General features: G+C 38.6%; 1 protein-coding gene across 3 annotated transcripts in view; it reads right to left on the bottom strand.

The window, feature by feature from the left end:
* Window positions 1-15,462, bottom strand: part of lars2 (leucyl-tRNA synthetase 2, mitochondrial) — a 66,196-nt gene that overhangs the window by 26,296 nt on the left and 24,438 nt on the right. For all 3 annotated transcript variants that reach the window (XM_057834523.1, XM_057834524.1, XM_057834525.1), the window contains 4 exons: window positions 10,642-10,749; window positions 9,042-9,201; window positions 2,399-2,503; window positions 269-384 (listed from right to left, as the gene is read on the bottom strand). In XM_057834523.1, the coding sequence (XP_057690506.1) occupies window positions 269-384; window positions 2,399-2,503; window positions 9,042-9,201; window positions 10,642-10,749 (489 nt within the window). The remainder of the gene's footprint in view (window positions 1-268; window positions 385-2,398; window positions 2,504-9,041; window positions 9,202-10,641; window positions 10,750-15,462) is intronic.

Raw genomic sequence — 15,462 nt, 5'->3', positions numbered from 1 at the left:
CCCCATCAAAGTTAGCAAAGGACTAAAAGCAAATGGTGTGGTGTGGTTAGAGTGACTATTTCGCCCTTATCTGGTTGGAAAACATTTGGGGCTACATAATGTAAACAGGAAATGTGTAATATTTAAGATAACAAATCTAATTATTCGCATTTTAAGCAAAGTATATGTACATCACTGCTGTTGTTGTTGTCAACCCCTCAGAAAAGATACCAAATCTCATTATTCGCATTTTAAGCTAAGTATACGTCACTGCTGTGGTTGTTGTCACCTCCTCAGAATTAATGACAGTCTGTGTCCCATCTTCATGGCTTTTCAGAACATTGGTCCAGGTTAAATTCAGCATTTTAGCCACATCCAAATGCTCAACACTGCAGTCAGGTGTGCCTGGTAGACACAGGTGCAATATGAACACAACATAATAGACCACACAAATGCATATTTAACAAAAGACAAACACCCACAGTTCTCTTGAGATTTCCCGACAAGCCTCTCTGCGCTTAATGTTAAGCTTTACTCTGACACCACTAATTGTTAGCAAACCCTTAGAGTCCGTCGCTACTCACTGTTAGACAAACAACCCATAGCTCTTGGACTCATATGCCTGCCATAATACCTCACAAAAGACATGACAAAAGACATTTGTTCAATGGGAAACTGGTAATGGTATTTTATGTTGCTGTTTTGCCAAGATTGAATGAGCAGAAACATACAGAACTGGTTGCCAACAAAATTCAGATTTTAGGTTGATGCACATACAGTGGTGTGAAAAAGTATTTGAACCTTTTGGAATTTCTCACATTTCTGGATAAAATCACCATCAATTGTGATGTGATCTTTATCACAATCACACAGATGAAAAAACAGTGTGCTTTAAATAAAACCACTCAAGGTTTTCATATTTTAATGAAGATAACATGCAAACAATGACAGAGGGGAAAAACAGGTAAGTGAACCCTCTGCCTAAGGAGACTTAAAGAGCAATTGAAACCAATTTTTACCAAACATTTTAAGTCAGGTGTGTACCCAATCACTTATGAGCGGTTTAAAGCTGCCCTGCCCACTATACAGCACACACCTGGTAAGAAATGTCTTGATGAGAAGCATTGTCTGATGTGAATCATGGCTCGGTCAAAAGAGCTGTCTGAAGACCTGCGATCAAGGATTGTTGATTTGTATAAAGCTGGGAAAGGATACAAAACCATGTCTAAAAGTCTGGATGTTCGTCAATCGACAGTCAGGGAAGTTGTCTACTAATGGGGAGAGTTTAGCACTGTTAGATCTCTACCAAGGAGTGGCCATCCACCAAAGATGATGCCAAGAGTTCAGCGCAGGATACTCGGAGAGCTAAAAAAGAACCCTAGAGTGCCTGCTAAAGACTAACAGAAATCACTACCACAGTCTAATATCTTCTGTGCACACATCAAACTATATGTAAAACTTTGGCCAAGAATGGTGTTCATGGGAGGACTCCACTGCTGTCTAAAAAAAAATTGTTGCTCGCTTAATGTTCACAAAAAGGCACTTGGACATTCCAAATAACATTTGGCTAAATATTTTGTGGACTGATAAAACCAAAATTGAATTGTTTGGGAGTAACACACAACATCACGTGTGGAGGAAAAATGGAACCACTCACCAACATTAACACCTCATCCCCACCGTGAAGCATGGTGGAGAGCGCATCATGATTTGGGGCTGTTTTGCTTCCCAAGGGCCTGGACAATGAATAGAAGAATGAATGAAAAAGTTTATCAGGTTGTTTTGCAGGAAAACCTGAGGCCATTTGTCAGAGAATTGAAGCTAAAAAGAGGATGGAGGCTGCAACAAGACAATTATCCAAAACGCAGAAGTAAGTCAACTAGAGAATGGTTTCAGAAGAACAAAATACACGTTCTGGAGTGGCCAAGTCAAAGTCCGGACTTGAACCCCATTGAGATGCTGTGGCCTGACCTAAAGACAGCGATTCATACCTGAAATCCCAGGAATCTGACTGAACTACAACAGTTTTGTAGAGAAGAATGTGTCAAGATTAGTCCTGATCAATGTGCCAGACTGATCTGCAGCTCCAGGAAGTGTCTGGTTGAAGTTATTGCTGCCAAAAGGGGGGGCACAAAATATTAAATGTGATGGTTTACTTACTTATTTTTCGCCCTTCTGTCATTGTTTGCATACTATCCTCATTAAAATATGAAAACCTATAAATGTTTGGGTGGTTTTAGTTAAAGGAGACACTTTTTTCATCTGTGTGATTTTTAAAAAGATCAGATCATATTTGATGGTGATTTTATGCAGAAATGTGAGAAATTCCAAAAGGTTCAGATACTTTTTCATACCACTGTATAGAACTGAATACAAAGGGAATGCAGATTTTAGCAGTGTGATCACATTGTTAACCTACCAACCACTGTGTCCAGATAGCCATCAAAGGCCTCTTTACGAGATATGACTATAGGAACCTCTTGGCCGGTGAGCAGATTGACGGCTGTGACCTCTGTAAGGGAGTCTGCAGATCAATGGACAGGGGGTGAGAACAAAGCAGGGCACTCTCATGGGAGCTAATTAAATATTTCAATCAAAAGATTAGAGACCCAATTAACCTAATTTTTGGACTGTACAGCGCACCTGACCATAAACTGCACCCACCATATTTTACAAGAAAGTCAACATTGTATTATGGGACCTGTAACCTGTAACCTGTAAAAATACATATATGAATCGCAATGGACTGTAAACCAAAGGGTTCAAAGACGGGGAAAATCTGTACCATAGAGTCTGGAGGGTTCAAAGACGGGGAAAATCTGTACCATAGAGTCTGGAAAGTTATAGTATATTAAACCCAAAATGTTAAAACGAATGTTTTTTTCTTCAATATATAGATGTATACACTACAATAAGCACATAAGAACTTTCTCATAGTTGTGCAGGAGCTTCGTTGAAAGTCATTGTACAGTATATATCAATTCACTCAGGATTGATATTATCTATGGATCTTTGATTATTTGCCAATTACCAACTAAACTCTGTGTTGATTGCATTGATTACAAAGCATTCACCTGGGATAAGCAAGTCTGTACAAGAATCTATTTCACTGAAATTATGGCTTCCAGTTGAGGGCCTTTTTATGGTCTTTTTTTTGGATTGATTAGGCAGCTTGCCCTTCCTGTAGTTCCACGACTCCACGTGGGTGCTGCGAATCATCTCCATGTATAGAAGTCTGTTGTAGTCTGTTATAGGGCCCACAACTGAACTAAAAATTCCCCGAAAAGCTGTCAACGCTGCTAATCAAAATTTCTACCATAGGCTCAATTTCTGAAAACGGGTCCAGAAAGGCATGCCGTTACAAGAGATTGAAAGATAAAAAACATGGAAAGCAGTGGAGGCTGGTGATAAAAAATTTGGAGGGGCGCACTTGAAGGCTGTGCGATACGGTGGCGAAGAAATGTCAGGTAAATTGCAGATTCAGAACACTTTGACAAAGGAAAAAACCCTGAAAGCCAATTGCCACCGCATGAACGCAAAAGGCTGACAATGGAAGCCGTCTAATACAATGGAAGTAGACATGGAAATACCAATGGCAATTGCTACGACAAGAACGCAAAAGGATGACAATGGAAGCAGACAAATAGAACGGAACATAAGGACAACGACTCCCGCCACACACATATCCTTTTACAAAACAGTCATCTCACATACGCCTGACTGGCGAACATTAGCCACCAATGTCACACAATAATCTCTGCTACAAAACTACTGTTGAAAAGCCTAAGGAAGAAATTTAACCAATTACCTAAAATCCGTTGCCTGTAAATTTTAGACGCGACTGACCTTTTCCCAGCTCTCCACAACATATCCAAGAGCATGTATCGATAGTGTGCGGGTGAGTAAGTAACAGAAACACGCTAGCCAGAATTCATATGCCAAAAATCGGCATCATGGGAGATAAATGACAAATTGTGTTTGGTCTAGGCATGTGCCGGTATGAGATTTTGACAGTGTGATAACCTTAAGGAAAAATACTGCAGTTTCACGGTATTGCAATTATAGCTCTAAGATGTGTTATTTTGAGATCAGTGGGTTAAAATTTTTTTTAATCCTGTTCAATGGAAAAAAGTTTAATTTTTCACAACATATTTGCAAATTGGAACATGAATATACTGTTGAATAAATAAAATAACAAAAACTAAATAACTGAAATATTTAGACTAAAATTGAAATAAATAGAACTTATGGACTAAACCCACAGTCACAGCCCAAGTTGCTCAACGTCATAACAAGAACCCTTGGTAATATAGAACTGGACTTAAACAATATATGATCAAATTGATTTTATGTAAATCACACACCACAACTACTATTAATATTAATTAGTTGAATATTAATGCGCGTGTGTATTACTCGTACTATTATTTACACATTATACACACACAAACCGTCTCCCAACACAGAAAGTCGCCAGAGAAAACAAACACCACAGGCTGTATTAGAAAAATGTTATTTTGAGAACATGTTTACAATGGCGGAAGACTTTACAAAAGTAGGCTAATGGTAGAGGGGAACCCAGTTTGCTATCTTGGCATGCTAACTAGCCACGTTACCTGCCTCGTTAACAAGCTTACATTAGTATATGTTTAACCATCGGTAGACACACTAAACAGGCTGGAGTTAACTCTCGTAGACAGCGTTTACCTACCTTATCTTTTGCGTAAAGTGATGAATGATGGTCAAGTAAATGTGAAATCATGTTGGAGGTATTGCTTCCACTGGCAACACCCCCTCCGCAATCATGTCTGCTGTCCAACCTCCTCTAAGCCGCAGCCGTCGGTTTCTTTTCGGTAGCCGAAGTACTCCCATACTAGCCACTTTCTTTCTTTTTTGTGTGTGTGTGTGTGTGTGTGTGGGGGGGGGGGGCGATCAGGTGTAGTGTCACCGACATACACAGGACAGAGCAGCAACCATAGGGGGAGGTGTGAGTGCTGCTGCTCCAAGCCATGGATTTCTCGCTGCATTTTTGGGTCATAAAAAATAGCTAATATCGTACTACGGTATGACAAAAAATTTTTGTGGTTTTCAAACTGACGTTTTCATACAACTGTAAACCTTGAAACCGGTAACTGGCACATGCCTAGTTTGGTCAGAATGTGCACGACAAAGGACTATGTAGCACTCACGCAGTGAGCTCCTCCCTATCCTCCCAAAAATTCAAGCACCTACTTACAAATCCATTTGACCAGCGTCCCTGGCAATTTAAACATATAGAACATGCCAGAAAAGGCCCAATATGAAATGGCTTAATTACCGTAATTTCTGGACTATAAGGCGCACCTGACTATAGACCCCAATCACGTGACGTCACAACTCCACCCCCCTGACTGGAGCCGCCATATTGTCCGTCAGCTCATCGTGTTTACATATTACCGCTACGTACATTCCTCCTATTACTGCGTGTTTTTCTGCTTGTCTAAGGAATCACCGCCTAGTAAACAAACCCAAAAACCTTCCTGACAATCGTTAACATTAATTAATCAAAATAGTGAAGGCATGTGTGGCGGTTGGTTGCAGTAAGAGAGAAGATAAACGGTTATTTTAGTAGTTGCTGTGTGCCCATTGTTAAAAGGGCAAATCTCGAAAGCAGCACGGTTTGTTTTATCTCGGTCCATGATGCCTTTGTGTCGACAGCCGTTAGACAGCGGCGAAAACATCAAGATGATGCCAACACGATCGCAGACATCATCAAACGGAGACTACGAAGCTCGTCGCCACTGTCGCGCAGCAAGAAGGTGAGCACAACAACAGGGGTTGTGCCGAAAAATAGCCGTCCTGCGTGAAATGCCCCCCCTGATGGGAGCGCCCACACGGAAACGACTTTCTTGTACCATGAATATGTATTATTTTACTCTGCTTGAACTAATAAATGTCATACCTGTGTGATTGTCATTGGGATATGGTCGTGAAAACCTGTAGACTAATACATTTATGTTCAAAGATGGTTATGTGGCCCAGTCCACGATTTGTTACTAAAATACAGTACTAATATTTCGTGTAATTTAATTATTTAAAACTGATCTTACAGTCGTAAATCCATTACTGTAAGGTGTCCATGAAAACATTTGATGTTTTCACGTCAATAAAGCGTTATAAATAAGCTCTCCCGTCAGGGAGGACATTTCACGCGGGGCAGCTATTTTTCGGCACACACCGGCCCATTGTCGATTAAGTTTCATTTTACAATCGTGACAACGGTGACGCTCAGCTGACCAAATGTCGGATTATATTCGGGCCAGTGCCGATTTTGGGTACCCGACTCCTCATCGCGACATAAACTGGAGTATGATTGGAAATTTTGTGGTCTCAGGACGAGCTCTGATGCACGGGACGGGAGGAGACATCGGTTTGGGCATCAAATATGGATCTGGCGACTGGATCGACCGAAGCTTTTCCAAATAAGGGCTTTTATGCAACTCATCCAATGAGTTTGCAGCGTCTGAAAGCACCGGGGCTTCCATAATTTGCAAGTGAATCCATCTTTAGAAACTACGATCAATGACAATACGGACACACAATGACGAACAATATGGCGGCACAATACAGCTATCACGTGATTGTGTGACGTTGGTGATTGGGGTCTATAAGCCAACAGCCACCAAATTTGACATGAAAACAGCATTTGTTCATAGATAGACATGTGCCGGTGACCGGTTTCACGGTTTACCGTGGTGTGAAAACGTCGCGGTTTCAAAACCACTAAAATATTCCGCCAGACCGTAGAACGGTATTCGCTATTTTTCATGTGTCAAAACTGCAGCCAGAAGGGACGTGGCGCGGCAGCGCTCACCACCTCCCGTTTGTTGCTGTGTGTGAAAGTGACTCTATCGGCTAGACAGCCAGCGAACCCAAAAACAAATACTCTTTCAATTTCAATTTATTGAGCTCTCAAATCGTGGTGAGTGGAATATACAAAATGCATACATTTAAAACGTTGTACAATTGTATTTTTCCATGTGTGAGTAGCTTCAACAGATTAGCACTATGGAAAAAGTTCGCCAAAAACAAAACACACATTTTCCTTTCAAATTCGATATACAAACTAAATAAAAGCTTACAAAGACGAATGTTAGCCTAGGTTTAGCTGGGAGAGCAACTTCGTCGAGTTTTACAGCCGCAGAGTGAGAAAACAAGCTTGATTCGCTTGAATCAGTGGCTTGAATGAAGGGGGGGGGGGGGGGGAATGGTAGCTTCAAAGATCGCTAATTGCAGAAAGATGATCTTGCCCTAAGCACAAATCCACGTTCGCTGGATCAAGGAGAAGTCACACTCCCAATTTTTTTTTTTTTTTTAGATGAAACCTTTCCACAACAATATTGACATTTTAACTAACTTATACATTTTTAACTAACTTATTAACTTATAAATTATTTATGTTCTTTTTAACACAAAGGCATGACATGTAGACTAGAGTTGACACAGTGGCTGAAAATGGCGAAACTTCACTTGAGCTTTTCAACCCTCAAAACAAAGTCATGCAGTATAATTTAAAAAAAATTTTATTTAGAAGTGTTTTTACTTTTTTATAGAAATTGTTTTGTTCGTGCTCTAATCTTGAACAACTTGAGCTGTGGGTATAGTCTATAAATTGTATTTTAATTTTATTTAAAATATTCGTTTTTTTTTAATTGATCTTTTATTTATTTTAACAACATCTTCATGTTTCAATTTGCAACTATGTTCTGAAAAAAAAATTCCTGTTCAATGGATTTTTTTTTTTTTTTTAACCCATACATCTCAAAATAGCAATACCGTAATACAGTGAAACCGCGGTATTTTTGCTCACGGTTATCGTACCGTCAAAATCTCATACCGGCACATGCCTATTCATAGATAAGCCACACTGGACTATAAGCCGCAGTTGTTCTCATTGAATTATGGGATATTTACATCAAAAGATATTAACTGGCAACACTTCATTTGACAATGGCACCATAAGACTGTCATGAGACCAAATGAACCACCATTAAGCTTTGAAACACTTGGCTGCAAAGCCTTATTGTCACTAAAAGCTTCATTTGGCCATCACTGCTTCCTTGGGGTAGACAGTCAACCTCTGCTGCCACCTGCTCTCAACACTGTTGTCATCCAACATTCCTCCTAGCATGCATGGCGGCGCTACAGATGTGAATAACAGTCATGTTCTGTGCTAATTATTTCTTCAGTTACTGTTCCACTTGTTTCATTAATTGCTAGTTATGGTATTTGGTAACATTGTCTTGGACAGTGGTGCCATAATACTGTCATAAGAAAGTCATATTTATTACATGACACTGTCATAAGCATTAATGAATGCTTATAATAGATGTCGGTTAGTGTCATCCAGCAAATTATCTCACTTTTGAATGGACGTAAAAGATCTGAGCTGGACATAAATGGATTTAGTGACATAATATGCCACATGACACATATTGACATCTGTTATAAGCATTCAGTAATGCCCATGATAGTGTCATGTCATAATTATGATTTTCTTATGACAGTCTTATGATGCCGCTGTCAAATAAAGTGTTACCTATTAACCCAAATAAATCAACAAATAAGCCACACTGGACTATAAGCCGCAGGATTCAAAATGAGGGAAAAAAGTAGCGGTTTATAGTCTGAAAATTAGGGTACTTAAAAGTAACATCCATTGTATGGGTGAACAGAACATGTGTTTCAATTCATTAATTTATGATGTTTATACTTTTCCCCTATAATCTTGATGAGGCAGCCCCTGGCACCTTCTATTGACAAGCCACCACTCGTGGAAAGAAAAGATACAGAAAATGCGCAAAATTACAATAACAAACACAAAGATGTAGATTTGAACGAGACTAGTATTACCACAAAAGGTCTGTGTTTGGTGAAATATTGTAATTTGGATAATATTTTTACCTTAAAAATTACAGACATGACACATTTCCAGCATCCCACGCAATTAATAATCATTACCAAATGTCTACAGGTAATAATAATCCTGTGGAAATAGGGCTTATGTTATGCTATGAGCTCACCTTTGCCTGGCTGGCAGGCTTTCTCCAGCACAGAGCGGACTGAGCTATTCCCATGTAGCAGTCTGTGGGAAGGCAGGATAGCCAGGTACGCTGCACCAAACACTGTCTCTGGGGAGGAGCTGTATGCCGACAGAATCTCCCCCGTCTCCTCCCCATTGAGCTGGGAAATGAGAAGCCATCATTAGGGAGCTTAAAATCAACATGTAAATGTACATTCATACCAGTGATGCACGATAATACATTTTTCAACCGATACTGATAACCGATAATTTCCTCCTCGTTCCAACCGATAACCGATAATGTCAAGCCGATAATTCTATTAAAAGATTTATGTAAAATTTTAAAGTATAAACAAGAGAAAATATTACTTGGCAAAAATATAATTTATTGCTTTTTTTTCAACATCAAATGTGAACAAGTAGTAAATTCCAACATCTAAATAAAGACTGATTGTCTGACATTGTGTAATGGTAAACTTTTGGCAACAATAACTTATAGAGTAAATACCTAAGTTGCACAATAATGCCTTTAAAAGTAAGCCATTCCTAACGTAAAAGATTACTACACTGCAAAAACACACCTCCTTAAAACTAGTTAAATTCCCTTGTTTTCAGTGTAAAAAAAAATCCTAAAAAAACATGTCAGAAAAGTTCTGTATTGAAAAATAAGTATGTTTCAAAACATTATTTGAAAGCATTTTTTTCTTGATTTAGGTGAATAATGAGCTTTTTTTTAAATGTATGGGCTTAATAAGAACAAATGGCAATATTTACTTCAAGTAATTGGAATAATCTAGCACATTCATCTGTTAACTAGCCTTTAACACTCAAATCAAGATGGGGAAAACTATTTGATTAGATTTAAGAAGAATGATCTGATTAAGAGGTCATAAATTTAGAGCGCACTGAATGCATTACTGACTGGCTGACTTTGTGTGGTTTGGTGCATGTTGCAATTATCATCTAACCACTGTGCCGTCATGATAAGCATGCCTACTTGACATCACTTGTCCAAATGTCCGTGGTGAAAGTGATGTGATCTTTTTGGTGAGGCCCGCAAAAGCAAATCGTGCTCATCGCCTTCATGTTTCTTGCTAAAATACCAAACTTCTTTAACCTTTTTCAAACAAACTAAATAATTGTTGGGCAAAAAGTTCGTTACAGGCCTCTAAATTTAAAACAAGGTGTCATTCAATTTGTTTTATAGATATAATAATATAAGGCGATCATAATTTACTGTGCATACGGGTTTGCAGTCATAATGGCCCACCAAGGAAAACCATAACTACTAACATCAATGTTTTGGACTGTGGAATGAGGCTGGTGTGAAGAATTAATTCAGTAAACTAATCTTTTTGTTCAAGTTTCAGCTCTGTTGCGGACATTTAATATATCCATTTCATTACTTTCAGATTCTTGATAAAAATACAACAGAGGGGAAGCACACAATCTAAAAAAATATGTATCACCCTGGGTAGAAAGCCATGAAACATCCTGCCCGGTTGAAGAGGACAAGCACAGACAAGGGCTTAGTGAAAAAAGGTCAAGAGTTTTAAAGAAGGCAAGAATGATGAATGAATAAATAACAAGCAGAGACCCACCTTGAGTTTGAAATCAAAATAGCAGCCAGTGCACTCTCCAATCCAATTGGCCTGCATGGCTTTGACCCCGTACCACTCTGGAAGGTCTGACAAAGCATCCAGTAGAGGCTGGGGAGGACGAAACAAACAAAAATACATCAGACTTTATTGCATTGAAAATGGTCGAGAGAGATTTGTCCACAGTGTCATTGCTGAGTTTAAAAAATCTCAACCTTTTTCTAACACATTTCTTTGAAGCACCTGAAATACGAACTGTCACAAACAGTTTTTCCTGCATGATTAAAAAAAAAGCTATGCATATCAACCAGGCCAAAGTCAAAATGTCACAGCTGGGTAAACGCCAGCGTTGTTATACTTCACTATTTTCCTTTCATCCTGTCACAATCTATTTACCCACAAGCATTTGAACTATGACACTCAGTATTCATTTCCACTACTATATTAAAATATGAAAACACACACAATGACTACGGTCATTAATTTCATGACAGCAGGACACAAACTAAACCCGGATATTACATCTGCGTCTGGAAAGAGAAGCAGAAAAAAAAAAAAAGGTTTGTCACAGAACTGTGCAACGGCTGTCTCTATGGCAACAAATACAAGCTTCAGGACTAGCATCATATAGAAGATATCAAAGCATGTTGTGCTGTGTATGTGTGTGGTAAGGACGCAGGGAAATATCACTTACAGTAATGTCTAAAGTGAAAGAATTTTGAATAGACATTATTTTCTATTGTGCCCTAGTTCTCCTTTATTTAAGATATAGTTAGGAATAGGAGGTACAGGGAAATAAACATGGCAACAACATTGAGGCACTCCTGTATTTTTGGAAGTATGAGACACACCGGATTATGAGCGTACGATCAATGAACAAGTTTATTTTCATACATGTGACGCACTTGAATAGAAGGCACATTAGTGCATCAATGTACTGCATTTGTAATTTGTTCTCCCTGCAACCTTCGTGAGGATGAACGGAACGAAAGATGACTGAATGTCATTTGCTATCTTTTAACATGGTAATTATTGTTTTATTTATTATTTGTTTATGGTTTTATGAATGGCTTTAATGAATGATGAATGTGTGTTTGGAGCACTTCACTGTAGCAGTATAATATACTGTAGTCATCTCCCAACAAAATAGGTTCGAGCTCATTAAGCACAACCGTACATAGGGCACACTGGATTAGCACACTAATTTTTTGGCAAAAATACAGCATTTTAGGTGTGCCTTATAGTTTGAAAAATATGTCACTTATTAGTCAAAAGAAAGCACTGAGAATTGTACAGTGGCTTATAGGTAATATACATACCAGCTCTTTTACAAGAAAAAAAACCTTCAAGTTGAAATATTTGGTGGAATTTAAAACTGAACAATTCATGCTCAATATAAAAAATGATTAATTTCCTCCAAATATTCAGAATCTTTAAAAAAAAAGATACCATTTACAATCTGAGAGGTAGTAACACAAAAGAACTTTAAGAACTAACATGAAGCAGCATTGTATTTCTTTTTTTGGTGTTAGAAAATAGAATAAGATTAAGAATGGAGCAGAACAGGTTATTTAAAAAAAAAATGTTTTAGAGGAATATTTAAAAAAAAAAAAGTGGTCTCTCAAAATAGAATAATATATAAATATTGTATATTTGTATTTTACATATTTTTGTTTTATAGTGTAGACTCAATGTGTTTGTCTCAGTTAACACTAGCAGCTGTAGGTCAATTTGTGAATGTACAGTATACATGGAGTAGCCATAATAATACTAGTTATGCTTCAGCCTAGTCTCCCTTTCAGACATAAACTTGTCCGCACTACACGTGTTACTTTGGTTTGCTTGATATGGAATATGATACTCATATGTCTGAATAAAATGGAAACTGAATCCTCAAAAACCAATATTTTGGAATATATACTGGAGGCCACACATTAGCAGAGCTTTGGCATGTGGCCTTCCAATACAGTGAGCTAACATGATAGCAACAGTTAGCAGCAGCGCCTCAACAGCTGCATTGAGTCTATTAGATAGGACCATGGAGCAGAAAGAGGAGATGCGAGCTTCTCTATCACTGAAACGTGCCAAACGTCCCAATGATAATGGAGATTGACATGTCCACTACTGATAGTCCGCGGGTTACGAACGAGTTCCGTTCCTTGGCTGCCGATGTAACCCAAATTTCCACTTAAGTCGGAATTAACCATTCAAGTTCCCCGAAAAAAAAACCCTGAACCTCAAAATAACCGTCTAAAAACATGTATACTAGATCATATATGATAAAGTAAAAAAGTGAGGTACGTTGTGTTAAATACCGTTATATTCAATGACTATTCTGCCTTCTTAAATATATATATATATATATATACTAGTATATATATACAGTGGGGAGAACAAGTATTTGATACACTGTCAATGGGTTTTCCCATTGGCAGTGCATCAAATACTTGTTCTCCCCACTGTATTTGGGCTTTACTCGCAAGTGAGTCAGCTTGTTGAGAGAAAAGGGTGCTGAGAAAAAAAAACACAAAAAAAAAAAAAAAAAAACTGGAGACAGATTGGCGGACGAGACTCCGGCATCGTAAAGTCAAAATCACCTAAGTCGGGTACGTCGTAACCTGGGGACTACCTGTATTGTAATCAAGGAGTGCAAAATGTAAGTGGCATTCTTTAAAAACACAACAAGTGCTAGTGTTAGTGTGGCTAAAAGAAACAGAGAAGCGGGCAGAGCCAGCATCAAACCAGCGGAATCACGCGCCATCCCTGATGGTCTCTCATGGCACAATAGTGTGCTACAGTGTCCTGGTTATGAGTCCCTGCACCATAGCAATACTGTAAATGCTTATTCACGCAATTAACTGTGAGTGAACGTGTAAGCAATTTTGAAATTCTACAGTGTGTGTCAAACTAATGAATCTTAGTAATGATTGCCATTATCTGAAATCACCTTGGAAAAAAAAAACATTGTTTATTGTTACAAGTTACAATTCCACACAAGATACAGCACAACATGAACATGATCTGAAATTAATGTTGTCGAGCAGACATCATGTGCAGGCAAGTGGGAGAAATCACAAGCCAAGTTTGGGATGTTCTATTTTGCCAAGGTCCTCCTCCCTTTTCCATCTGCTTCTCTCACTTCTATTTCTTAACACCTTCCTCTTTCTTCCTTCCTTCTTTCCCACATCTCTGTTCGTCAGTGAAAATTAGAAATGTGCAAACACAGTTCTCTCAGTAGGTTGCTCCCACCTCCACTCGTATCCCTGACATGTGCCAGCATGGGCAACGGTCGTCCTAAAAATTGGGGAACTTGACAATTAAACTAATTTATTTGAACGGACCCTTCAATGGCAATACTGTTTTTACAAGAACTGCATGTACAGACAGCACCATGACATTGACAGGCCACCTATCTGGCTTCAACACCAGTGTGTGAAGCACATCGCCTGTCACTCACAGCTCAGTGCTAGCATTGGTGGTGAGTCAGTGTTCATTTGTGTATGTTAGCCCCCCAGTCTTGAGTGACACACCAGACTATCATAAAAAAACTTTCTTGCCTTATTCATGCTAATACAACTCTGCTCTCAAAGTTAAAATGCAAAATGTGATAAGGTAAAACTGGTATGCACCTCTACAATACTGACAAGTCAACAAAGTTACAAAACAAAGACCCTGTGAATCAGTTCAAGCAAATTTGGATCTGTGCCTTGGGGTTTTTTTCAACAGGGAGCGTTTTAGTATTGATTAGTTTGATGTAAGCCATAATATGTGTATCAAAATCGCAAAATTCAGCGTCAAGACCTGTCTCAAGGTGTAAGGTAATACTGTAATATCGTAACACACCTGCAAACTGAGTTAAAATCAAATATTCAAATACTCACAAAGAGATGTGCTGAGATGTCGAAAATGACTTGTGAGTAGTGCTATACGATTTGACGATATATATTGCCAAAAATATGAAACTTTCAATCGACATTTTACATGTCTATTATAATTGTCATTTACCTGTTTCTGCAATGAACATTTTGGCTAGCAGATGGCTCCCAATTTGCACCAACTTGCTACACTGATGGGATTCTATGACATAGTACCACTAATGTCTCTATCGCCACTCAATTATTAGCCAATTAGCTCCCCTTGCCAAAGGTAGATGAGTAATGCATGCAAGACAACCGAAAATAGCAACACATTTTCACATAAAACACAGACAACACAATTCATTCTGATGTCAATATCAACTAAATTATTATTAATAATAATATGCTAATTTAATATACAGCAGTAAAAGTCAGAACCACTAGTCACAAGTGTAAGTAAATACAGTGGTACCTCGACATACAATCACTTCCACACACGATCTTTTCGACATCCGACGTAAAATTTGAATCGCCATTAATTGTTTCTACATCTGACGACTAGCTTGAAATACGACGATTTATGACAGCGCCGCGGTTTCTTTGTTTTGCTGGAAGACGGATGAACAGCGGATTTTCTTGTGAGAGAAAACACAGGTTCCAAGGTTAGTGCAGGTGGTGAAAAAGGAAAAAGGTGAGGCTTACCATTGAAATGAAGATGGAAATGATAGAAAAATATTAGCGTGGTGTGCGCATCCTTGAACTGGCTCGACAATACGCCAGTAGAATATCTACAATCTTGACGGTCCTCCTCCGACCTCCATTTGCCAGTTTGGTGACAATTATTATTGTGGTAACACCGCCAAATAAATCGCCAGCTTCGTCAGGTTTCTCATTATTTATTCCATCAACTTGTGCAACACAACACGCCTACTGTCCGCCGCAGGTGACGCCAGCAAAGAAACATTAA

Source organism: Corythoichthys intestinalis, chromosome 4 (genome assembly GCF_030265065.1).
Source record: "Corythoichthys intestinalis isolate RoL2023-P3 chromosome 4, ASM3026506v1, whole genome shotgun sequence".
In the NCBI taxonomy this organism is placed as follows: Eukaryota; Metazoa; Chordata; class Actinopteri; order Syngnathiformes; family Syngnathidae; genus Corythoichthys; species Corythoichthys intestinalis.
The sequence above is the reverse complement of the archived record's forward strand: the minus strand, read 5'-3'. Positions and strand labels throughout refer to the sequence as shown.